The sequence below is a fragment of the Mus caroli genome, chromosome 10 (assembly GCF_900094665.2).
Source record: "Mus caroli chromosome 10, CAROLI_EIJ_v1.1, whole genome shotgun sequence".
NCBI classification, from domain to species: domain Eukaryota; kingdom Metazoa; phylum Chordata; class Mammalia; order Rodentia; family Muridae; genus Mus; species Mus caroli.
This window is the reverse complement of record NC_034579.1, coordinates 38,335,259-38,362,569: the sequence shown is the minus strand read 5'-3', so window position 1 is coordinate 38,362,569 and position 27,311 is coordinate 38,335,259. Positions and strand designations below refer to the sequence as shown.

Here is a 27,311-nt window from a genome sequence, read left to right as displayed (position 1 = left end):
AGAGAGAGAGAGAGAGAGAGAGAGAAAGAAAGAAAGAAAGAAAGAAAGAAAGAAAGAAAGAAAGAAAGAAAGAGGTTCATAGTTGGTGCTCTCGCTAAATGACACAAGCTCCCCTTTGCTTGACTGTCAGGGATTCAAATGTAAATGATGCGCTCACAAAATTGGAGTCATGGTCCCCATACTGTGGCAGGACAGAGTCATACTTAGATAGGAATGAAGTGCCAGGTGGGGCTGGGGTGGGGCTGGGGGGTGGAGGAATGGAGAATGCAAACATTCTTAACAAGGAAGGGTTGCACAGACCATCACTTGCTTGCAGAACATCTCTTCTCCCGTTTCTTTATAACAGGATTTCCACTTGGAACTAAAACCACCTTTCTAGTTTCCCTTGCAGCTAGTGGCCGTGTGACTAGATTCTAGAAAAGGAGGTGTAGCAGAAATGGGAAGCAGAGACCAGAGAGAGACCCAACCCTCTGAGCGGCTTGCTCAGGTATATGTAATTTGCATTTTTCCCCTTTTAGCACCCTGCAGAGACACTGTCATTGGAATACTTATACTGAAGAGTTCCTGCAACTATAAAGAATGAATAATTTCATTTTTCTGCCTTTCAGAGCTATGTCTCCTTTAAGGGGTCTCTGCTGATCTTTCCACCCTTGGTAAGCGGAGGCCCTTCTGGGATAGGTAAATCTGTTGGAGGGAAGTGTGTGTGTGTGTGTGTGTGTGTGTGAGAGAGAGAGAGGGAGAGAGAGAGAGAGAGAGAGAGAGAGAGAGAGAGAGAGAGAGAGAGAGAGTTGAATTATACAAAGCAGCTCACAGGAGTGATTCTTGGAAGCCACTGGAAGAGGGCTCCACACCTGGAGAAGAGAAGACTTGCCAAAGTGCACACAACCAGCCCAGTGGGTAGTAGTGCCAGAGGGGTGAGGATTTCCTGACTTTGGCCTGGGGTCCCATCAGCATTTCCAGCTGTGAGATAGGCTATGGTCTGCTGAGGGATGTATTCATGGGATCTATGGTATTAGCACGTATTAGCCACTTACTGTGCCATGAATCACACACACACACACACACACACACACACACACACACACACACACACAGGTTTTCTACTAAATACACATATAACCCCATTGAACCTTCCCCGTGATTCTATGAGGAAAAGGTGGCTGGTACTAACGATTTCAATTTCTCAGGGAAGGAAACAGAAGCACAGAGAAAACAGAACTTGAAAGGGTCAGAATTCCAGGCTGCGGCATCCACCAAAGTATCCACTCTATAGCTGCTAATCCACTAATGCATAGCTTGTCAGTGACATCGTGAAGCAGGGGTGCCTGATCTTTCGACATGCTATATGATGGCGTATGCCATGTGCTGTACTAAATTCACACCACTCTGGGTTACAGATGGTCCAGGTTGCAGATTGGGCACACTTGTTGTAAAGCATCTATCAGAATGGTCTCTATTTAATTCCTAGAATCCTATGTCCCTCTGAACACTTTCGTGAAGTATGTTTCCCTTGTGAGGGAGACAAGAGAACCTAATGACCGACCAGCATGGAAACACTTTGTGTCTTTTCTGCTTTCTCCAGGGAACTTGAGTCATGGATAAATGAATCACCCACCGTGCAAAAGACACACTTGCCCATGTTCACTGCTGCTTTCTTCTGGCCACATAGCTGGGCTCCTTCCCAGTTAAGTGAGGTCTAATGATCCAGTTTTGCCAATGAATTGTGACTGATGCCCATGCCCATCTCTTCCTAGGCATCATAGTGCCACCCCCATCCTGTCCACTAAATGCAGGGGTGTAAAGATAGACAGGCATGGTAGAGACGCAAGAGGAACAGAACAAGGGTCCCTGAATGGAGGTAGGACATCCACTTTGGACTCTTGAACTAATCTGTCTTTGACCTTTGAGCCCGTGGGCATTTTGGAATCTACTGGTTATTCCTAACCTAATGTGCCCTTTGGTTCACTTATGATCAGAAGTCAGATTGGCTGCCTAAACGAATAATAAAAACTCAAGGGGGTCGTGGAACATTCTAGTTTCCCAGAGGTGTCATGTTCAAATCACTCTAACCTCTCCCCTGTGCAGTGTTTCTAGGGTGTGCATTGCATTACCACATCTGTTTCCTTCGATGGCTGTTCCATTCCTCTTGGGGCTGGAGGCCGGGAGCCTCAGTCCAGCTGACGATGAACCTCCAGAGGGAACAGGGTTAGTGCGGGAACCACTGGTGGTGGTGGCAGGGCCTCCGGCAAGGTGGCTGTCTCCACAGGTCAGCCTCTTGTACAGTGAGGAGGAGTGGGTTACGGAGCCCCTGTGGCTAAAGTCCATGGCGTAGCGGTTCATGCCCACTGCATTTGCCAGACACTCTTCAGCAGTGGCTACCTTGGCTAAAAAGTAAGGGACACAGAGAACAGACATGAGAGAAGCCCAGGAAGCTCCCCGAGCCTCCATCTTGACAAAGCTGGCTCTGACATGGTCACTATTACCAGTAAGTGTGGGCAAAGAGGACAGAACACACAGAATAGCTCTGAGCAGCACTGGTAGCAGATGGGGACCTTGCCTCGCCAGGGAGGAACCAAGAGCTAGGTTCTCCCATGTATAGAAAGCCCAGTGGCGAGGAACAAGGGACATATGGCTGGGATGTGAGTTAGAGGAGCTCCAAGCCTGCCTAATCTAGGTTTACAGCTTGTAGATAAAATACCTGGATTGTGTGTCTTTTATATGGGCTAAGCTAGAATAATTCTTTTTACAGTTTGCTACAAATGACTGTAAATAATTAGGTACTTTGAATGAAATGGGAAAATTACTGGAGCTGACTCAATGATAATCTGAGAAGTATAGACCTGCAGCAAGAGATTGAATAAGCCACTTAAAAAATATCCACAAAGAAAGACAAGATATAAATGATTTGTAGGCAAACTCTACCAAAAATTTCAAGAAAAAAAAATACAGATTCTTCACAAATTCTTCCCCCAAAAAATAATAAAAGAGGAGAGAATGCTTTTCAACTCATTCTGTGAAGCTGGTGTCACTGTGATACCAAATCCAGACAGATCCCACAGGATAAAAGAGGATTAGAGGTGATAGTCTCCTGTCATACAGAAGCAGAAGTCCTTCGTTCAATACTGAGGAGATTGAAAGTGATGCGATTCGGGAAGGGTTACCACAACCAAGGAAAAATTGAGAGGTAATTTAGCATCCCAAAATAAGCTAATATGCCATATTGGTGGAATATAAAAACCCAAAGACTACATGATCATCTCACTAGGCGCAGAAGAGCATGTGACGAAACCTTACACCATCTCATGACATAGATCAGTTAATCAGCCTGGACAGAAGGGGATTTCCTCAACGAAGGATCTACGGGGAAAGACTGGATGCTGCTCTCTGTGGCCAGCACTGCTGTGGCCACATTGGCTTTGTGCTGGAGGTTCCAGCCTTGGTGATTTGATAAGGAAAAGCCAGGGCAGGTTTCCAGATTGGAAAGGGAAGTAAAGTCGCCCCTGTGCATGGGAAGTCCTAGAGAACTCAGTTTTAGAATTACCGGAACCAATAAATTACCAGCAAGACTGCAAGGCGCAAAATCAACACAGGAACACCAAATAACCTAAAATGAAATCAAGAAGGCGACACCATACAGTGAGACTAAAAACAGTGAAACAATTAGAAATAAGTTGACCAGAAGAAATCTCAATTTATATCCTAGAAAATATGCAGGACTGTTGAAAGAAGATATAAATGAATAGTAAAACCACCATTTTTTAATAGTTTTTGTGTGTGTGTGTGTGTGTGTAATCGCTAAGGTGGCAACACACTAAACTTGTTCAACAAAATCAGCACAATCTCTGCTAGAATCTTGGCTCGTGTCTTTATTGTAATTAACAAGATGGTTCTAAAACTCATGGAATTATAAAAGATCAGAGGAATAGAAATAACAATAAAAAACAAAAAAGTAGAGAGTCTACAGGTCACAGCATCAAACATAACAGCTAAGAAATAGTGACCAACCATAGCAGCACAGTTCTGCAGAGGATGGACACTTGGATGAAGGAGGGAGGCAGAACTCAGAGCCTGCAAATAAGCCCATTTATCTACATGCGATGGTCTGTCTGCTAAGACCCTTTAGTGAGGAAGGAAAGAAATCTTTCAACAGACAGGGCTTAGAAAACCAACCACACAAGAAACAATGCAATCTGACCTTCTTTACCTTATAGGAAAAGTTAAAATGAATTTTAAAATCCCTTTAAGAGGAAATGTAAGCGGTGAGGTGGCACGTGCCTCTCTAATCCTGGACCTCAGGAGACAGAGGCAGGTGGGTTACTATATAGGTTCTGGGCCAGCCAGTGCCACACAGTGAGAATCTGCTAAATAAACGAGCAAATTTGATGTGTGAGCCACAAAAGCCACAACAACCAAATTCTGGACTTCATCAAAATTGAAGACTTGTACTCTCAACAACACTGTCAAAAACAAAACAAACAAACAAACAAACAAACAAACAAAAACCAAAGCCACAAGCCAGGAGAGATTACTCTAACAAGGAACCCGAATCCAGACTGCACCTAACAACTCAGCCGTGAATAGACGGCTCCCCCGACAGACGCTCAACTGGTGCTGCAGAGAAATCAGAGCCCTCGTGTTCTGCTGATGGCTCGGACACTTCCGGAAAACAGACGCGTAAGGCAGAACTGCCACGTGACTCAGAATTGTACTCCTAGGAGTGTGCACAAAGCAAACATTTGTCTACACAAAACGTGTGCCTGAGTGTCAATGTATCCCTGTCTCCTTCTACTTTGAAGTCGTCCCCGATCCAAAGGGATCTTGTCAGCTATTAATAGATTTTTTTCAGCAAAGACCGCATTTCTAGATAAGGACCCATTCACAGGACCTAGGGCTAGGAATTAAACATGCAGCGCTTAGGAGGACAGGGTTTGGTTGAGGATGAGTAAACAGATTTGGTTGGTGCTGTCCTCAGACAGAATCTCACTCAGTAGCCCAGGCTAGCCTGGAACTCACAATGTAGCCCAGGTTGGCACTGAACTTACATCAATTCTGATAAGTGCTGAGATTACAGGTATAAGTGACCCCACGTGACTGTTAATTTTTAATAGTCATTTATTCTAATATACATCCACAAAATACAATTGGCAAATTAAACAATTATATCCTTGATGAAAGTCTTGCTAGGAAGGAGCGAGTCAGTTGAAAGGGACATCTCAAGTCAACAGGTCTATAGGTATTGTTCAGAGATAGTAAAAATTGGCAAGGTTACGGTATGCTAGCGCTGGGAACATGCTCAGCTAGCATCAATCAATCTTTGTCTTCTATAGTAACTGAGCCTCTTATTGAAAAGCATTCTCGGGAGCCTGGAGAGATGGCTCAGTGCTTTAAGAATCTGTATTGCTCTTGCAGAAGTCCTGAGTTCAGTTCTCAGCACCCACCCTGGATGGGTTTAGAACGGAGCCTTACCCAACCATCTGCAATGTTAGCTCCAGGGGAAATCTTATGCCCTCTTCTGGCTGCTATTGGTACTGTACCCACATGTGCAAAGTCACAAACATATAAAAATAAAAAGAAAATAAAGTAAAATCTTCACCAAGGAATCTTACAGTCTACCCCAAAGCTAGGCCACTGTGCTGCAAATCTATTGATTGAAATTTCTCTCTTATACCTAAGTCTAATTGTTCTTGCTTTAATATAAAACATGCTAATGGATGCTCTTTATTCTATTAAAAACCATGATGTCATTAAACAGACAGATAGATGGGTTACAGGTATGCGGAACTCCTAGGCCCCTACAAACTAGACTGCACTGTGACATACAAAGGAAGACCGTTTTGCTGGCAGGGAGAACTACTTTCAGTTTTGCGCAGACCATTAGTGTGAACAGCAGATGGGGCCAGCAGACCTGGAATCAGCCAGAACCAATCTCCTCAGAGACTTCACCTTCCTTCCACATAGACCCGGAAAGCTACAGGCCTGGCAGGAAACAGGGCTGGTGTCTATTCTCTCCTGGGCCCTCACAAAACCCCTGCTCATCGGAAATAAGCTGTCTGCCCCCAGAGAGAGAATCCAGCCTGGGGCTGTGGAAAGGGCCAGCTGGGCAAAGGCAGGCCTCAGACACCTTGTGAGTCCCTTGTGTCCATAGACCCCAGAAAAAACTACTCGTAAATCATTGCGTGCCTCCTTCAGAGAAAACAATACACTGCTTTCTGTGTATACACAAGAGCTCCCTCCAGCTTAGCAGCAAGCGCATGCGTGCGCAGCACATGCATACAAATGGGGGCGGGGAGGCGGGGAGTGGGGGAAGAAGCGAGGGGGGGTGGTCTGGGGAACTTTCTGGATAGCTTTGTGTTTCTTTTTCACCGTTGTGGATCTGTTTGGGGACTGTGGTTTCCTCCGCTGCTAGGTATAAAAGCCTGAAACCAAAGACATCTCTAGAACAGGAGGAGCCTCCTGTCTAAGTTTCTCCGTTTGAGGAAAAAAGTTCCTCCCTTCCTCTGCCTGTCCCTGGTCTGGGGTTACAGTGGGAGTGAGGTGGGGGGAGTCTTCCAGGTCCCCTTTGGGCAAGCCACTCACCCCACCGTCCTGGAGAACTCCAAAGGGGGTTGGCAGCAGAAGAAAGAGGAACAAGAAGGAGAGAGCCAAGAGACAAAGGAAGAGAGTCCCTAAGCAAGGGAGACCTGTGTGCAAAACACAGACACGCAGAGCAAGCCTCTGTGCAGAAGGAAGGCAGGGCTCTACTGCAAACAGCCAAGGGAGCTTGGACCATGAGTTTTACTCCGTGGATCAAAGCAATACTTTACTAGAAATCGCTAATGAAAGCTTGAGATGCAGCAAGAAAATCACCTGCAAAACCCTTCTCGCACGATACCTCTATCTGGTGATGTCCAGAGAAACTAACATGCCTTCCACCATTTCCACTCCCCAATCTACCACACCACACATGCACGCCATATCACGTGTGCAAGCGCTCTCTCACTCTCTCTCTTCTCTCTCTCTCTCTCTCTCTCTCTCTCTCTCACACACACACACACACACACACACACACACACACTCTGCTGTACAGAATAAGCCCTTGAAAGAGTCATTAATACTACCTTCCCCCAGGCTGAAAGCCACGGCCTTTCTCAGGGATGGTCTGGCCCTTTGCAGGTCTGCCTAGTTCTTCGGCAGGGTTCAAAAGGATTCTGCAAGAACAGCTTGGTCTGGCTACACTATAGAGCTGGCAGCACTTCAGTCTCAAAGCCCAAGGAAGAAAAGGCTGGAGCGAAGCCTGCCAGGCACAGCTTCCAAGAGCTGTGGCGTTCTTACCAGGGAGGTCTGGCCAGGTAGCAGCGCCTGGAGAGAAGGGCCTGGAGTCTCGGAGAGCCCAGCGGAGAAGCTGGAAGCAGGAAGGGAAGCGCTGGGGGCTCCCACTTCGACTCTCAGCCCAGACTCAGGTGCCTGTCATCCTACCTGGGTGCAGAGTCCGTGCTCCTGACAGTTTAGCCCACACTCCCAGGGGCTGCAGCTCCCAACACGTGCCAGTTGCTGTGGGTCCCCGTGTCCTCTAAGGGACTCTAACGTGGCAAATAGTCACCTTTCTCTGTAGCTTTCGAGGAGGCTCTAGTGCAGCTTTTCTGTTCCCAGGCTCAGTCCCGCCCTTGTTCTTACAGATAAGCAATCCTCCTTTTCCCTTAGGGCCTCAGTGGCCCAGGCCTTGCCTTCGTGGTTCAAAGGGCACCGGGCCACACCACCTATGGGTGGAGCATTTCCTTCGCTTCAATTACATTTTCCATTAACTTAGTCTCTGGCCAGTATAGATTTTTCTTCCTTTTAGCTTGCCCTCAGCTCAATCCCTCAGCCCGAGGACCAACTCTGGCTCCTCTCTGATCCATTTCAGTGCATTTACATTTACATCTCCCTGTCCCTCTCGAGAGGCTCACAATCAGCCATCATTTTAATGCCTGACACCTGCATTTCTTTCTCTCTCCAGCATGTTTCTGGTTTGCCCGAGACTTTGTTCTAAGCTGTGGGTTGATTTTCCTCCCTTGGAAACTTGGACCAAAGATAGTTTTGACTGAAGTCAGCTGTTTAGAATAATGACTCCCCGTTGGGCCTCCAGAGGACCGCAGGCTCTGTGACCACCTTCCCGGGATCTGGCAGTTCTGCCAAGCCTCTATCCCAAAGCGTGTGGGAAATGCGAGTGAGCAGAGAGAGGTGAGGGGCAGTCCCCAGGCTCTTCTGCTTCCTCAACAGTGGCATGTGCTTTGTCCTTTTATAAATTTGGGGGCTGGAGAGTTGGATTCAGTCAGCAAAGTGCTTTGCTCAACAAGTGTGAGGAAGTGAGTCAGAATCCTAGAGCTCCTATATTTACACTCACAACTCTCTCCACATACAAAGGCACACACATTATATATATATATATATATATATATATATATATATACACACACACACAAACACACATGCTATCACATACAAATACTATTACACACAAACACACACATACATGCACACTCACACACAAATATATACACACATACACACTTACATTCCTACAAACACAACACACTCACACACACCTAAACACACATGCATGCACAACACTCTCACTCTCTCATACAAACACACACTCACACACACACTCATACCAACACACATACTTTCTCACACAAATTACAAACACACACACATACACTGACACACAAACACACACACATGCACATGCTCTCTCTCACATTTGTCAGTAAGCAAACAACTTGAGCTCTAAGTTCAAGAAGAGTCTGAGAAAACAGGGTGTCTTGGCTAGAGAAGAGCCTCGGTGGCTAAGAGCAGCTCAGATCTGCTGAAGAGCCACAGTTATGTCCTCGGCACCCATATCAGGCAGTGCACAACCTCCTGTGACCAACTCCAGGAGAGCTGACTCTGCCCCCTGCCAGCTGTGGCACTGGGTGAGCTTAGCCGGGCAGTGCTGGAGAGCTCACCCTAGTGGTGTGGGCACAGGAGAGCTGGAAGGCTAACCAACTCAACTACAACCCAGGCCCAGATCCAGGGCTTTGAGACAGCTCACCCCAACACCCATCCCATCTATGCACTGCTGGAGCATGTAAGGGGCTGGTCCTGAAGACCCAAAGCTGCAGGATCCCCATGACACAGAGCAACAACAGGATATCTGAGAGGAGTCCCCCTGAGGCCCCAGTATTGATAGTGTATTAGAAGCCAGAGACCTCAAACCAGACCAATGACTCATGGCAATGAACATTTGCAAGTGAAGATATATGGACAAAGGGTGCACTGTGGGACACGCGACAGCTTCCCAGACAAGTTTTTGTTTTGTTTATTTTCGTTGTTGTTGTTGTTATCTTTTGGGATGGGAGAGGTTGCTGGGGTGGAGAGCAGATGTGAAGGGACCAGAAGATGAATAGACTTGGAGTGCATGCTGTGGAGTTCACAGGGAATCCCTAGAAAGTTTAAAACTGGTGTCGAGGAACTGATAAAGACTCTGTGTATGGAGCTTTGCCCTTCACACATGTGCTCACACGTGCACACACATGCACACATGTGTGCACACATATACTCCCTGGCTTAGTTACAGTTTCTATTGCTGCAATGAAATATCATGAGCAAAAGGAATTTGGGAGGCAGAGGCAGGTGGATTTCTGAATTCAAGGTCAGCCTGGTCTACAAAGCGACTTCCAGGACAGCCAGGACTATACAGAGAAACCCTGTCTTGAAAAACAAACAACAATCAAAAAAGCAAGTTGGGAAAGAAGAAGTTTATTTGGCTTACACCTCCACATTGTGGCCCATCATTGAAGAAAGCCAGATCAGGACAGGAACCTGAAGCCAGGAGCTGATGCAGAAGCCATGGAGGGATGTTACTTACTGGCTTGCTCCTCATGACTTGCTCAGCCTGCTTTCTTATAGAACCTAGGGCCACCAGCCCAGGGATGGGCCCTCTCCCATCAATCACTATTAAGAAACTGGCTTGCCTACAGCCGATCTTACGGATAGCTTTCATGTAGAAAGCTTTCACCCTTTAGTGTCACTTCTGTCCAGTGTTGGGGCTGGCAGGCTTCAGACAGCTTTTGGGCAGCCCCAGGGCCAGTAGGCATGGTTCGCAATGGCCAAATCTTCAAGTCTATCTGCACCACGTTGCAGAAAAAGAACATGTCACTGTGGTCCTGGGAAAGAGCAACCTCAGGTTTCCTGGATGCCCAAGAGCCAATTCTCAAAGACATGGCTTTACCAGCAACTTGCTCACGGAGGTTGAGGGGACAAACATCCCTAATCACAGATCCTTTAGATAAGTGGCAGGCACTGTTCTCTGGAGGGTTCTCACTGATCCTCCTGTTAATCATGTTCATCAGTAAATATTGCATCCTACTCTCACAGGGAGGGAGGCAGGGAGCGAGCCCAGTTTTACTCCAGTAGATGACTACCAGCATCTAATGTGTGGGCAAGAAGGATGAGGCTGACCAAAAGGCTGACTGGAAACAAAATAATAGCAAAGTTCCCAATGGCTTTAACATGGCCATGGGAATGGTTTGGGATCTGTCACCTGGAGCTTGGGTTATATATTCAATTACTATCTGAGTCCCTGGGAAAGTCTGGAAGATTACAGACAGCTGGCAGAGGAAAAGAGGGCCACCCTGCAGAGCTCAGCCTGCATGGTGAGATGGTGAGGCCAACAAAGAATGTGTGTTTCTCAAGAAACAGGTCCGTGCCAGAGGACAGGTGTGAGCCTGGCACTCTCCTGAAACCTCACCACACAGGAGTCAGGAGGACCATCAGTTCTAGACCTTATCTCAAAAAGCCATGGGCTGAGCTGGGGGCGCTTAATACTTACCCACATGTTCAAGTCATGGCCATGATGCCCCAGAATCGAAGAGAGAAAGAGAGAGAGAGAGAGAGAGAGAGAGAGAGACTGACTAGAGTTGATCCTTAAAGGCAATATACATAACTACCTAGAAAAAAAGCAGCAAATATTTGTCCATATCAAGGAGCTCATGGGTGACAGATGGCAAGGTGACCATTCAAAAGCCCACAGATGATAATCAGCTTCAAACACTTGCCAGAAACAGAGAACACAATGTCACCCTGTATATAGCAGGGTCTGTCAAGTTAAGACCAGTGGACTCTTTTCTTTCCTCACCCCCCAAGCTGCTATGAAGTGTTCTGAAATCAATGGGAGGGGCCAAGGGTTGATGAAAGAAGCCAGCCACGCCCACCTTCACCACTGCAGGCAAGTGACTTGGAAACTGGCAACATCATAGGGAAACTGAGTTAGCTATCTCACCAATCCAAACACATTAGTTGTTAAATAAGAATATTTTGTAACATGAAAGGAACTAGGAAAAGTGCCAAGATTTGTCCTAAATTTCATCCATAGTTGGGGAAGAGCTGGCTCCAGAGAACAGACTTCCAGCGCAGTAGGAAGCATGAATTGTGTCTTCCTAGCCATGTCCTCTGAGTCTCTGTTTGATGAGTGCAACAAGTCAAGGGTTTGAGAAATGAAGCCATGTATCTCTGCTAGTCTCATGCCAAGATCTTGTAGAAAATTAACTATGCATTTCTGAGTACATTATGGTTTGGAGGTAACAGAAAGGATACTCTATCCACAGCTCTGATTTCTTGTTTAATGTAGGAAGTACAGGTCTAGAGGATTGAGAGGGCCTTTTGTAGCTCACCTAGAGACATGAAGAAATGCACAGAGGTATTTGGCGTCTGCCTACAGTAAGCATAGTCGGCTACGTTTTTATAGGAAAGGCCAAATTTCTTCCATCTTCCAAGGTCTAAATGGGATCAAAACAAAGCTGTAGGCAAGGCTCCTTCCTGATAGGATCCAAGAAACCCTACTCAAAGGGTCTAAATGAGTCCTTCTTATTCTCCTCTAGCAATTGAGATATAGCCATTCATTCATTCATTCATTCATTCGTTTTAAAGACAACATCACTGTGTAGTCCAGGTTTGCTTCCAATTCACCATCCTCCTGCCTCCGCTCCCTGAGTGATACGTTACCAGTACACCAGCTCTGACCCGTAGTCATTTTTATTCTGCTCTAAGTCTGTGAGCACAGACCTGCAGATGGTTTCAGAGACCTTCAACAACTCTGCAACAATGAACAATTAATTACCCAGCGTTTCCTTACAGTAGGTGGAAGAAAATCACTCCCACTCAAGGATAGAGCAGATGTGACGTGTTCTTACAGTCTAAATTCTATGCACACATGCCACAGAGATAGACTGTCGGCTCTCAGGAGCTGGAGAGACCACATTTCTCGGCTGCATAGGATGGGAATAGTCTGGACCACAACGTTCCAAACAGCCTAGAGAGACAGGCCTGGGCCTCTCTAGGACGGCAGCACTGCCCAGCAGCTATCTCACCTGCCCACCTTGGGAGACAGCATCTGCAGCAGACAAAACCCCTCTGCCTTACCTGACTCAGTCCTCCCATCCTCTCTCTCCTGTGCCTTGTCAGAGGCACCGATGCTCCCGGGAAAAGGCAGGTGGCTGAAGAGGTTGTCACACAGGAGGCTGCGGCACAGTTTGGTCAGGAAGCGGAGGACGTAGCCCACACTGTTCACCACAGGCAGACTCCTCAAGTGCTGCTTTCCATCGAAGGAAGCAGAGACTGGAAAAGCAGAGATAGCAGCTGACAGCTGGACACTGGGAGGGAGCAAGGCAGTCCGTTCTCTTTTATTTGTAAGTGGGCTGTACTGAATCACACTGGAAGTCTCGCCCACCCACGCCATTTCCCGTCTAAGGCCCCGCCCAGGACAGCAAGCTGCCTCAGCTGCCACATCCCCCTGTCTCTTTGGTCTGTGATAACCTGTCAGCCTCTCCTCCCTTCTCACGGCCATGGCAGCTCTGACTAAGTCTGCTCAGATATCGCGAGACCTGTTGCTCCTCCATTTGCTTTAGTCTGATATTCTTTCTCACGGCTGGAGACACAGGACTGGGGACAGGAAAGACATTAGACTACAGAGACTTCCCTGCACAGCTGACAGGAGCCATGGTGAACCCACAGGCTCTTCGGGGGTGTGAACCTTCCATGCTTGGTGGAACCAATGAGCTCCACACCCTTCAACCCTGGTCTCCATATTCTGGTCCCTGGACCCAGCCACTGAGTTTGCCTGTACCCAAGGGTGGAGGGAGTGTTTGGCAATACTTCCTGACTGGAATAGGGGCAAATTCCACAAATCACATACAATTCTTCGGCCAGAAAAAGTCATCTTTTCCCCCATCTTTGTCCCATCTCACCACATTTATTCTTTATCCTGTCATTTATTACACTCAGTGTGATTCCTGGACACAGGCTTTTTGCCCTGGGTTGTCAGATACTATGCATTTATTTTGTCCCTCAGACTGTCCTGGCTTTCAGTTTTTGAGAGCTCTGCTGGGGTTGACTCCAGTCTCCCTTCAGTTCAACACTTTGTGATTATTCCAGGGTCTCTCTTTATCCATGTCTGAGGGAGGAGACAGATACAGACACCCGAGTTCACCCTCGAAACTCCAGTTCTACACCCCACTTGTTACCAGAGGACCCCCAAGGGGCTGCATGGGAAGCCCTGAAGAGTAGAGTCTTTAAAAGGGTCTAAAGTGACATTTTGAGAATTATGAGATTCTGTTTTCTTTTTAAAGCGAGAAAATATAAGAATGTGCTTAAATTTTAATCCAGGTGTAAGGGATATGGGGCTGCTTCACACTGTCTGCAGCAGCTGACTACGATTTTCCTCGTGCTCTAGCAGAAGCGTGTCTTTGCCAGCCACAGATAGTTTCTGCAGTTGTGTGACATTTGGAATTCTGGGAAATTTTCAGAGGGTACATAAATTAGAGGGCCATGAATGGCAGCGTTGGTGGGTGGTGGTCATTTAGGGAGGTTGGTTGTAGTTTGTTAGTACCCATGGTCAAAGATGAAGCAAAAGGAAAGAAGTGAGATTCAGGGATTTTCCTAATCCCCCTCCCCCCATCCTTGTCTCTCTCCTCTCTACTGTTAGGGAGTAAAACTCACAAAGTAACACAGAGCAGCAACCCAGGTCTTAAAAACAACCTCTCTATAGCAATGCTGGGTCCCAGCTATGGATAGAAAGCAGCATCACTTTCCTGAGGCACTGAGAAGATTTCATCCTGGCTCTCGCTCACAGCCCTCTTAGAACTGCACACCAGCTCCAGGGTGAGGGACAGACAAAGACACCTCAGAAAGGACATCCTGCTTTGACCTGGGTTTCCCCCACTCAGAGCAACTGCAGGCAGGCAGCCTCCTGGTTTGCGTTATATCCCCTCAGGCTGGCAGATGGCAGGGCTACCATAGCTAGTTTTTATTAAAACCAGACATCAGAAGAGCCTGTTCTTGCGTGTAGCGCTTTTCAGTTCTGAAAGGCCTTCTTCAGCACTCATTTTCTCTCAGGCCTCCTGACCATCCGTGAGGACAGGAAGGAAGGCTGGGGAAAGACCTGGGCTGGGTTTCTCAGTTCATGTGGCTTCCATGTGCCTTTTATTTAAAACTCCACATGGCTCCGATCCAGGGGCCAGCTGCAGGGCTGTCATCATTCTATCCTAGAACTCTGCAAGCCCTCTCTGTCCTTAAAAGGCTTAGTGATACAGAAACTTGCTCCGAGCATCTGAGGACCCCGGGCCTATCCATTACATCATGCATTTGTTCTATGAATATTCATGGGACTGCAGGCATGGTGGGGCTCCCACCTCTTTGGAGAGGTTGTAGAACTACGGAGTTCATAAATTCTGGGAGGGATGGTGGGGCTCTGTGATGCTGCTCCCTTCATCTCTTAAGAGCATCAGGATCCAGGCACCTTCTTCTAGCCTTTAGGTTCCTCCTGACTCTGCCAGTAGCCATATGAACAAATTCTGGGTGCTGTGTTGTGGAGTGTTCGGGGAGCGATGCCCTGAAGATCAGCTTCTAAGTGCAGAGTGGGCACCTGACTGTCTCTCCTGAGTCACCTCTCTCGGGGCCACGTTGATGCTGTCCTATGGCCTTGTTGAACCTCCATTGACAACTATAACATGAGAAGCTGCCCCACACTCCATGGGCTCAGGGTGGAGGCAAGAGGTGTTGGATCAATGCTATAACATCTCCAAGATGTCAGGGAAAACAGTCCACTCTGGCTTCCTGGGAATACCCTCAGCCAATCAGAACACCAAATGGCATCCATTCTGGTCTCACTTCTCTCAGTGCCAAGGCCCTGAGGCCACAGAGAGGGAAGAGCAGAAAAGCCAGGCTCAGGACCAGTCTTCCAGCTCAGGGTCGGGGACTATAGGCAGGTGGCAATGTGAAGAATGAACAAGGGACCTTCCTTAGCCCCAGATCTGCCTTGAGATGTGCTGTGCAGCAAGGAAAGGAGATGGGGTAAAGAAGGTGGCTCACGTGGAAGGTAGAGGTGGAGCAGCAGAGGAACTCCAGGAGGAATTTCAGGACAACTCCTAGACTTGCTTCTCCCCGCTCCCTTGATCACATGTCCTCCGGTCCTCCTATCTGCTGAAACCCTTAGATATCCCCTGAGCCAAACTTAGCCACTTGGACTTAGCCAAGGTTCCTCTCCCCCTCCATTTGCCTCCCTTCCCCCCTCCCCTCATCCTTTTATCTCTTTCCTTCTGTTTTTGTAACAATGTAGCACAGATGTCTTAGAATGCTCTGTGTAGGACACACTGGCCTGAAACTCAAGATACTCCTGTCTCTGCCTCTGTAGTTCTGGGATCCCAGGCAAGCATTTCCATGGCTGCTTCCCCTTGCTGAGCCTACAGCCCATTGCCAGGAAATCTGCCTTTTTCCTGGTGTTAAGGAAGGTCATAGCCACAATGCTGAACCAGAGAAAATATGACCCTAACTCTCCAACATATCCTCAGTAGTGCAAAACCTGGTGACCCGGGCAGTGACAACAGTTATATAGTGTGGGGTAGAGAGGCAAACAATTCTAGAGTCAGGACTCTGCACCCTGCGCCTCCCACTGCACAGGCAAAGTTGTTCCTCTGGAAGCTGGCAGGTCAGGGCGGAAACCCTGTTTCAAGAGGTATGTCCCTGCTCCCCCATAGGTTGAAATTGTAAGATTTCTTTTTCACTCCATGGTAGTGAGGGAGGGCTGAGAAAAAGTGATAAAGGAAACCTGATATTCAGACCAAGGTCAGGAGAAGAAAGGACTGTGATAAGGCCACCTTTGAGGAGGAACCCTAAAGGGTGTCCAGGAGCATGCAGGAAGGTACCCCACCAGGGTAAGGTATTCCAGAAGATGAGAACAGCAAGCGCAAAGGTCCTGGGTGTGAGAATAGTTGAAAGATGAGGAAGACCAGCAGAGGAGCCATCTAACCTGAGCTAAACACAGGATGAGAGAGAAACGACCCAGAGTTGGAAGGGGAACTAGAAGCATCTCACATAGGCCTACGGGCCCTGTAATCATGTGGGCTTTCACTTTGACGTAGGGGCAAAGGACACGTGTGATTTAATTCCAACGTCTACTATGGTCGGGCTGAGTTGTGGATACGTCTGAAGGCAGAGGAACAGTGTTGGAAAACAGGACGGGAAAAACGAGTCAAGGGTAAGGACCCAGGAGGTCAATCCTGGTAGCTGTCCCTCAAGTGGTCCTAAGGGTTACATTCTGTTCACAAGTTCACAGAGTACCTGGAGCCCAGCAGGTAAAAGACAAACCCTGGACACACCCACTGTCCCCACTCGGGGATGGCTGCAGAGAGACCCCTGGCATCCTTCCCACAACCCCCGACCTTACCTGACACCAGCTCGCCTCGGTATCCCTGCTTGACGAGGGAGAAGACCAGCCTCGGCTGGTGTGCACAATCGATGCATGCTTGCACCGCCTGCTGCAGGACGGTGGCGGGCCGCTCGGGTCCCAGGCACTCCGGAAGCTGCTGTAGCTTCCTTCTCTCCAGGTACGGCCCCGCATCGGCCTGTTTGTTTATGTAGAGGCATACTGTGGGCACAGAGGATACCAGATGTGAGATGCATTGCACGTACATCAGGTCTGCAGGCGACGTAGGCCCAGGCCTTGGGAAAGCCGCCAAGGGCAGACACGTGACTGATCCTCACCTACGTGTAAGACTGGAAAAAGGCTATGAAGCTGCATGGTCCAACTGCCTGAGCTTGCTCTAGAGGCGACCTCGGGCAGTGGGCAGAGGGAGAGCTGAGTCTCCCATAACTGTAAAACTGAACGGAAGATGACTACTATGGCCCTTATGGGCAATGTATATAAAGAAAATACCTTTATATACATCTGAGTAGGTACAAGACAACATCTCTTTCCTCCTCCAAGAAAAGCTGGCTATTTCTCTGTGAACTTGCACCAATAAGAAGCCTGTTGTGACACTGCTCCCTCTAGGAGCAGTATGAGGTTCCAGTGGGACTGCTATTTATAATTCCAGAAAATAATGGTCGAAAACCATCAGTAATTCCAGACCTATTGTCGCTGTATGCGCATGCGTGTGTTTGCCTCTGTGTAGGTCTATGTCCCATGTGCATTCAGTCTATGTCCCTCTGGAACTGGAATTACAGACTGTTGTAAGCCACCACGTGGGTGCGGGGAACTGAACCCAGTTCCTCTGCACAAAACATCAAACTCTTAACCACCGAGCCACCTCTCGAGCCCCAAATTCCTCACACTTGTAACTATTTAATAAAATAATATATCTCATTGTGAAATTTTGAACATAAATTGTGTTCATTGACATTTTAACTGTTAATGTATTATGTATATTTTATAGGTAAGTATTACATTTATATAACATAAATCTATAGAAAAGTGTCAGAATGCCTCTAAGCTGATTTTCCTTTTTTTATATATTTTGAAAGTTTATTGATGCCAAACATCAAAATTCATAAACGATATATTACTCTGACCATTGGTTCAACAGAGAGATCCTTAAACATCAAGCAGCGTTCAGGAGACTGACAAAAATGCATAAAATTAATTTGAAGACAACTCAAATTAAAGAATGACAGTTCAAAAATTAATAATAAACCATGCAGCTTGCAAAACATATTGAAGAAAACTACAGTGTTACTAGAACTGTAATTATTTTTTTAGAACTAATTTTTTTATTATATTCAACACAATATATATTTTTATACTAATCATAAAATGATGGACATGTTATTAAATGAACATAAGTAGATAAAGTCTTTTCGTTTGTTTGTTTGTTTTGTTTTGTTTTGGTTTTAGTAGAGTTTTAAAATTATGGCTCTTACTGTGGTACAAACCCAAAATAAGAACAATTTTTAGACATTGGAGTTCATTATAATAAGGCTGTACTTCAATGTCCCTCACATCACCAAAGGATTTTACCTCCATTGTAGCTAAGCTAAGAGTTGACAGTTCTGCTGTGCCGAGGAATGAATTGTAGGCACGATTATTTGGGTACAGATTTCTTGCTATGGTCAAAGCTATTTGCCTTGAGTGATTGTTGTCATTCTCAGCCCACAAGGAACAGGTTACATTCATTTAAGAAATGGTGTGTGTGCTAAGATGGTCTTTCCATGAAGTCATTCATCAACTGTTTCAATGAACAATGGTTGTGCTTGGAGGGTGGCACAGACGTTAGGTGAGGGTAAGATTCTAGTTCACTGGCTGTGATGACTTTGAAAAGCATTCATCTCAGAAAAAGAGTAACTTATAAGGTCCTCTTCTTCAAAATTGATACAATAATTATAAATATCAAGCAAAACCTTCAGCCTCACTCTTTGCTGTTCTCTTACAAGTCACCTCTCAAATTAATTGTCTATGTTTCTTTTGGCTGTATAAATAATTTTGAAATATGTAAGCTGTTCTGAATACCATAATATAGTGTAGAAACATCAAATAAACAATCCTACTAATAGAGAGACTGAGATAGGAGAAGCATGATTTCAAGACCATTATGTGGTACACAGCAAGACCCTGTCATGTACAAACAAGCAGAAAGTGTATATGAATTGTACAATGTTGGACCTATTTCTCCAATTGCCAAATTAGAGAGACCACTAGATGACAGCCAACAAATTTCTAATTCCTCATATTTTTGAATTTCAATCGGTTAGGAGATGTTGGTAATATTAATTTTCACATTAAGAAATCTTAAGGAAAAGTGATTGTTACTTCCTGTTATTTTTGTTGTTAGAGGTGGAATTACATTTGTGTGGGTTTGTTGAAAGTTTACTTTCTTGCTTTTTCTAGGGTGTAGTTTCACTCCTTGTGTTGGTGTTTTCCAGCTATTATCCTTTGTAGGGCTGGATTTGTGGAAAGATATTGTATAAGTTTGGTTTTGTCATGGAATACCTTGTTTTTTCCATCTGTGGTAATTGAAAGTTTTGCTGGGTATAGTAGCCTGGGATGGCATTTGTGTTCTCTTGGGGTCTATATGATATCTGTCTAGGATCTTCTGGCTTTCATAGTCTCTGGTGAGAAGTCTGGTGTAATTCTGATAGGTCTGCCTTTATATGTTACTTGACCTTTCCCCCTTACTGTTTTTAAAATTCTTTCTTTGTTTTGTGCATTTGGTGTTTTGATTATTATGTGACAGAAGGAATTTCTTTTCTGATCCAGTCTACTTGGAGTTCTGTAGCTTATATGTTCATGGGCATCTCTTTCTCTAGGTTAGGGAAGTTTTCTTCTATAATTTTGTTGAAGATATTTTCTGGCCCTTTAAGTGGGGAATCTTCACTCTCTTCTATACCTATTATCCTTAGGTTTGGTCTTCTCATTGTGTCCTGGATTTCCTGGATGTTTTGAGTTAGGAGCTTTTTGCTTTTTGTGTTTTCTTTGACTGTTGTGTCAATGTTTTCTAAGGTATCTTCTGCACCTGAGATCCTCTCTTCTATATCTTGTATTCTGTTGATGATGCTCACATCTATGACTCCTGATCTCTTTCCTAGGTTTTCTAACTCCAGGGTTGTCTCCCTTCATGATTTCTTTATTGCTTCTAATTCCATTTTTAGATCCTGGATGGTTTTGTTCATTCCCTTCACCTGTTTGATTGTGTTTTCCTGTAAATCTTTAAGGGATTTTTGTGTTTCCTCTTTAAGGGTTTCTAGCTGTTTACCTGTGTTCTCCTGTATTTCTTTAAGTGAGTTATTTATGTCCTTCTTAAAGTCCTCTATCATCATCATGAGGAGTGATTTTAGATCTGAATCTTGCTTTTCCGGTATATCCAGGACTTGCTACAGTGGGAGAATTGGGTTCTGATGATGCCAAGTAACCTTGGCTTCTGTTGCTTATGTTCTTATATTTTTGCCTCTCATCCTCTGATTATCACTTGTGCTACCTGCCCTGGCTATATCTGACTGTAGCTTGTCCTTCCTGTGATCCTGGTTGAGTCAGAACTCCTCAGAGTCAAGCTGTCTCTGTGATCCTGTGATTCTGGAATCCTGTGTCCTAAACTGATTTTCTGGGTTCAATAAATTTTCAGAAGACCACGGTGGGGGGGGAGTGTAATGAATTTTACAATAAAAAGAGGAAACCTCACGCATCATTTCTTACGTGTGTGTGTGTGTGTGTGTGTGTGTGTGTGTGTTTATATCAGGCACACTATGGTGCACACATGTGGACATCAGAAAACAGCTTAAGGGGATATGTTCTCTGTGGGTCATGTTGTCAGCAAGCACCTTTGCCCACTAAGCCATCTCAGGGATCACCGTAAGTTCTTTTTAGAGAAAATATTTCTACTGAGAAGATTGCCCAATGGAATACTAATTGTTATTATGTAAATAATAATTATATTTATTGTATATATATTTATGTATATAATAATAAATAATATTAGTATAACAGTCGGTTGGTCGAGGGACTCTGATACAAGACGTCAGCAGATACAAGTTCAACTTACTTGTGTTCCAAGAACACAGCGTATGTGCCCACTCACAACTATTCACCTGTAATTTGACAGTAATTGCCCAACAGGTCAGCCTGACTCCAGACTGTTCTGACATAATGCGCCTTGTCCTCTACTGTCAGGCCAGCTGCTTGAAGATTTAAAAGTAACAATAATGTTATCGTGACCTACTTAAAAAGCCCGATTTCTTCTCTGTTCCCAATGCCAGATCCTTAGCAGATGTAGAGTTTCCTAGCTTGTCTCCTGAGAAAAACTATCTGCAAAGTAAGGTGGAAATGCTATTTTCTCCCCTTCCAGGGGCATAGTAAGGCTCTGCCTCGCGAGGATTGTTGATGGGGTAAAATAGATTTGAGAAGTAGACGTTCTATGAGAGTAAAGTAAAACGGAATGTTAATAACAGGAATCATATTATCTTCCCTACTTCAGTGGCTTCTCTTAAGTGTTTGTCCTTCCACGTTAAGAGTTTCTCCTCAGAGGTCACTGTCGGGGGGGAGGGGGCGGGAGGGGAGTGTGTGCTAAGGACTTTAGGGGTCACCAGCAAGGCTTTGGGACAGTTAGACAGTGACAGCAGGCAGGCACTTCCCATGCGCTCAAGCAAACCCGAGCTGGGCGTGGTTATGGCTTTGCTCAAGAAGCAACTGAAGTGCTAGGAGAATGGCTCAGGGCTGCACTGTGGAACCTGGACACAATGCCCCCTGAACGCAAGAGTTCCTGCGTGTTTCTCCAAGGCTGCCTGCTCTTCCCCTCATCTCCAATGTTCAGTTCTCAGATGCCGAGGTGAGACCACCGTGCGGTAAAGATCCAAGAGGCAGGATTGCTCATGCAGGCGTCGCTGAGCTTTCTGGAGAGTATGTCTGAGCTGAGTGTGAGGCAGCAGGAAGCTCGTTCCAAACAGAGGAAGAGAACAAGCCAAGATGCCATGGTCAGCCCCTGGAGAGTGGAATCATGGGCTGGGGGTGGGGCTCAGAACCTGGAAGTGCTTCCTCAGCCTTGCTAATGGGTTTAGTCTTTATACTATAGTGGGAGGGGCTAAAAGGCTAGAGGATGTAGTGGGTGGGAGCAAGGACTGAAGTTATGATGAGGGGTGGTGTGTGGGTGGGTGTGTGTGAGCGCACACGCGTGCGCCCACGCCTTTATAGCCATCTAACTATTGTTACAAGATGAAGTTGTTGGTTGGCTGATACATCATCATGAGAGAGACAGGGACGGGGGATTGGGATATGTGTTACACCGACTGGGTTAGAGGATATGGTAGCTACTGGAATTACAAGTGCAGAATGGACACATTCTGGTGCACACTCAAGTGAGTACACTCGGACCTAGCCACTGCTCTCATGTGCACACACCACAATAACCAGCTGAACCTGTCATTCACAACATCCACAGAAAACAAAGGGTTTGTTTGTTTGTTTTGCTTTTGTTTTGTTTTTTAACGTAGGAGTGCTCTGTCTGCATGTCCACCTGCATGCCAGAAGAGGACATCAGATCCCTTTAGAGATGGTCATGAGACACCATGAGGGTGCTGGGAATTGTACTCAGGACCTCTAAAGGAGCAGCCAGTGTTCTTAACTCTGAGCCACCTTACCAGCCAGAAAACAAAGGTTTTAATACCTGAACTGCATGGCAAAGCAATGTGTGCTTTCAGAGAATGGGGGCTGGCCTATCTGCTACTGTGTCATATCTTTCTTTGAGCTATCTCAGGAAATTTTTGTTCTTCTTTTCCTTCTTCTTTTTCTTTTTCCTTTCCTTTCTTTTCTTTCCTTTCCTTTTCTCTTCTCTTCTTTTCTTTTCTTTCTTTCACTCTTTATATTTTCTTTTCAGAAACAGGGTTTCTCTCTGTAGCCCTGACTATCCTGGAACTCATTCTGTAGACCAGGCTGGCCCTAAACTCAGATGTCAGCCTGCCTTTGCCTCCTGGGATTAAAGGCATGTGTCATCACACCCAGTGAAATAAGTACCTCAGAGAAACTCTTAGATTCATAAAGTAACCATTAGATGAAAGGACGCCCTGTTACTCTAGGATCACTGCCACCTAGAAGTCCTCTGGCAGACATACCTGTGAGAGCCTCTGGGACCACCAGGCTGGGAATGGTGGCTGCATCCTGAGGGATGGAGCTGAGATCGGGTTCCGGGGTACTCCGTGGAGGTGACAGGGCCAAGGGAGTCATAAGCACTGGAGACTTGATCTGCAGGAGAGTCAGTTCAATCAGCAAGTGGCTAAAAATGCTCTCTATACCACCCTGACCATCCTGGCTGCCTGCTAACTCTACACCTTCACACTCCTGCACCTTCCTACTCCTTAGCTTTGGGAACAGAGCTTCAGATTCAAGTTCATGTTCAAAATTTGTATTTGGATTATCCTCAGAGGAGAGCTCTGTACCCTTACATTGACACTACCCAGGAAATGACAGCACCAGGCAACGGGTGTAGGAACACAGAGAGGCATGAACAGTTAAGACACACAAGCTCCCAAGACTAGAACACAGACTGCAGGGCAGTGCTCAGCCCATAGCTCTGTGCTAGGTAGAATCCCAGCTGTAGGCTCTCCCTGTATCCACCAGGAGATAGACCATGGTGCTGTTCCCATTCTCTGATGAGCTCACAGCATGAGCTCTCTCCAGATTTCAGACTACCTGTTCAGCAGTGACTTCCTGTAGCAAACCATCAGACAATGCAGATGGGAATCGGAAGGAGTAGCCACCACTGTGAGGGTCTCCCCGAAACTTCATGTGAGAAGATGGTGTTTACAATAATGGAACTGGTGAAGACAAGGCAGAGACATTGGGCCAATAAGTCACTCTGCACCTGGCACTAGGTTAGATCAGAGTAACGGACAACAGTGGAGGGTAAGTGGGGACAGATGCTGGATACCATTTGAAGGTGGAATAAGTCATTAGCTTCTCCTTTTCACCAGTGATTTATGCAGGGAGCCTACCCCAGAAGAATTCAGTCACTTTATAAGAGTGGGGCCCCAGGCAGCAGGTGTTTCAGAAGACTTTCTGTGAGAAGATACCGTGACCAAGGCAACTCCTATAAAGGAAAGCATTTCATTGAGGACTGCTTACAGTTTTAGAGGGTCCATTGTCATCATGGCAGGATGCAGGCTGGCATGCTGCTGGAGCAGTAGTTGAGAGCTTTACAGTATCATCTGCAGGCAGCAGACAGAGACACTGGGCCTAGCCTGGGCTTTTGAAACCTTAAAGTCCATTCTCAGTGACAGCCAATAAGCCACACCCACTCCAACAAGGCCACACCTCCTAATCCTTCCCAAACAGTTCCACTCACTGGTGACTAAGCACTGAACATATGGGCCTGTGTGTGGGGGGGTCATTCTTATTCAAATCATTATAAGCCTTATACTCTATCTACTCACTTAGTCATTCTACAGATATGTATTATCCTGTTCCAAGCCAGACCTGTTTGTGATACAACCAGGAACAAACAAAAAATTACCCTCATGAAGGTAGTGCTGTAACAGGCCAGGAGAGGCAATGAGCATAAAATATATGCTATAGAATGTTAGAAGTGAGACAAGCCAGTACTGGCAATGAGGAGAGGAGTCTGAAAAATAGCTGAGGAGGTGTGCTTTGTGAAACTTTAAAACAGAATGGTTTGGGTCACTTTCATAAAGATTGGATTGAACAAGCAATTCAGTTGTCTAGGGGAAGAATACTCCTGGCAGTGAGGGCATCAAGCGCCGAGGTCCTGAGGCAGGAGAAAGGAGACCAGAGAGAGGCTAGAAGGGTGAAGAAGTGAGTTTGGGCTTAGCTTTGGAGGACATACAGGCCTCAGCTATCTATTACCCTGAGCTCCTTAAACAGGCAGGTAACACTTACTCTTTCTGGTTCCCCATGCTGAAAAGGGGCTTCCAGGCAGGAGGTGAAGGAATGCCAACCTAGAGCAAATGGGGCGGTGGGAGATGGGGTGGGGACACAGGATGTGGGGATGGGGGAGCACTGATGGAGGTTTCTGGACTTGTTTAGAAGGTGGAAATGTATCTGGGTAAATAGAAGTTCCAACTGGCTCCGAGGGTCAGTTCAGGAAGGCTTGGGTTATAGGTGTGCTCCACCATCCTCAGATGCACTGAAAAATTTAATTTTCCTATTGGAAAGACTTATGAATTGATGAGGGGGTGGGGAAGGTATGTGAATCAGAAAACAAAACCAGCTATTTATTGGTGTTTTGTCTTGGAGGGTACAGAGAACTATCCACAGCAATGGGGAATTGTGAAGTGAAAAGATTTACCCTACAATTAGGTGCCACCTTACAGGCTTGGGGCAGACACTGTCAAAAGAAAAAAACAAAAGATAGAATGTTGGCAAGTTTGTGGGGAAACCAGAAAGCTTGTATATGGGTGGTAGGATTGTATAGTCACCATGGAAACTAGGAAGCTAGTTCTTTTGAAAATCCAAACTAGAACCACCATACAGCCCAGCCACACATCACCTACTCGAAGGAAGGAACTGAAGGTGCTCTGAAAGGAACTTCTGGGCACCCAGCTTTACAGGATCACCATTTACAGTAGTCAGAAGTCAAATGCATAGAGAGAAGGGCACAGGGGTCGCAGTGGCTGTGGCTGGAGGGAGAAAAGAGGCCAGAGCTTCACTTTTGACATCTCTAGAGCTCAGTTGCACAATATGATTCTAACTTGAGCTTGAAAATACTTGCAACTTAATTTCATGTTATACGAAAGTTTTCATCACCGTTTAAAAAAATTTTTTTTCAAGATATGGTTTCTCAGTGTCACCCTGGCTGTCTTGGAACTTGTTGTGTAGACCTAGCTGGTCTTCAACTCAGAGATCTCCTGCCTCTGCCTCTCAAATGCTGGGATGAACAACAACAACACCCAGCAATTTAAAGCATTCTTAAAAACAGTTTAAAAGACTCCTTTTGTTCTTTTTTGGTTTGGGATGGGAAAGATAAGTTTTAATGCTGATGTTGAGGCACCACGAGAGAGAAACATAAACTGGATGATAACCGGCAACCTCCAGGGGTCTGCACAGGCGCTGCAGAGGCAAGGTTGTGCTCAGTGCTGGCTTGGATGATAGCCGCCATCACCTAACGGCTCTGTGCAGGCGTGGGAGAGTGGGCGCTTGCATACCGTCTTTACTAGATTGAGACTTCTAATTCCTCACTGGACCATGGAGGATGGAGGAGATTGTATGTTCATGAGCCGGAGTGGGATGTCGGGGGATGGAGCATGTCCAGCATGTGGCACTGGGGTGACAGAGGAAGGTGTGGATACAAATCTGAAAGGACCAACACAACCACAGCAAGCATGGTGGGTGCCCAGTGGTGCTGTGTGGGAGCAAAGCCCGGGCCTCGTACTTTCAGCAGATGAGATGGTATCACATTCTGAGTGTAGCATTTAAAGGACCCGGAATGTAGTAGCACACTAATGAATGACGACGGAAAAGTAATTTCAAAGACTCCTCGGTGATGGACATGAGAGCCCTGGAAACTGCTGTGACTCTGGCTTCCTCAATTGTCTTCTCATGAGGCAGCAGCCCTATTTATTACTCAGAGTCCCGGGTGACCTTTCTAAGATTGCTTTCCTACTCTCCTTGGCTTGAGGGAGGCAGAGGGAGAGGGACCAATGGCTTTGGGCAGTAAGCTCTGGGAGAAACCCAGTCAGTTCTGCTTTCCTAATTCTCCATCAACAACCCCCAACCTACATCCAATTCTACCCATCAGAAAACAGAATTGGCAAATTGTAATCGATTTACTTTGTGGTCTTCAAATAAATCTACATGAAGTTCCCTTGCTCCTTCCCTAGAATGACTGATGATGATGGTGATGTAACGATGACGGTGATGATGATGATTGTTGCGGGGGAAATATTAAAAGTGCACCATTCCGCGCTATGGTGGGCTACTCTCTGGCCCCGGAAACCTAGTTACCTCCATGGTTAGCCCCATGCAGCCACCGCCCATCTCACGGTTCTCTTGCTGCGGATTCTGCGGATTCTGCTCACATTCCCAGCCCCAGTAAAATCAAAACTCTAGAGGCTTGTAATTTATCAGTCAGATTTATATTAGCAAATTCTCAACCCACAAAACGCCCACACAATGAACTCAAAACTCAATTAATATAAGCACAAGCTACACACCTAGATGGGGTAAACACACCCTACTTATTATTTAATCATCTAAGAAATCCCTAATATTTATGACCCCCAAGACTGTGTGGTTCTGGCTCCTCTTCCTCTCCTATAGGTTTGATCTTATCTCTTCTTCTTCCCTTCTTCTCCCTCCCTGTCCCTGTCTCTGTCTCTAAAACTCTTAGCTCTGCCTTCCTTTTCCCTGTCCAATAACAGGCTTCTTGTTTAAACTAATTTGGGGAAAATTCTGCTACAGGTGATGATGATGGTGATGGTGATGGTGATGATGGTGATGGTGGTGATGGTGATGGTGATGGTGATGGTGATGATGGTGATGGTGATGATGGTGGTGGTGATGGTGGTGGTGGTGGTGGTGGTGGTGATGGTGATGATGGTGGTGG

General features: G+C 46.1%; 1 protein-coding gene across 4 annotated transcripts in view; it reads right to left on the bottom strand.

Annotated features, from left to right (window-relative positions):
* Positions 1 to 27,311, bottom strand: part of Scml4 (Scm polycomb group protein like 4) — a 92,846-nt gene that overhangs the window by 9,869 nt on the left and 55,666 nt on the right. Inside the window, exons 4-7 of one of the 4 annotated variants that reach the window (XM_021174730.2) lie at positions 22,867 to 22,996; positions 16,721 to 16,921; positions 12,421 to 12,615; positions 2,112 to 2,384 (exon numbers count right to left, since the gene is read on the bottom strand). In XM_021174730.2, coding sequence (XP_021030389.1) covers positions 2,112 to 2,384; positions 12,421 to 12,615; positions 16,721 to 16,921; positions 22,867 to 22,996 — 799 coding nt within the window. Of the gene's footprint in view, positions 1 to 2,111; positions 2,385 to 7,455; positions 8,153 to 12,420; positions 12,616 to 13,229; positions 13,451 to 16,720; positions 16,922 to 22,866; positions 22,997 to 27,311 lie in introns of those variants that run through there. The other 3 variants (XM_029482269.1, XM_021174732.1, XM_029482270.1) reach the window with 3 other exon arrangements.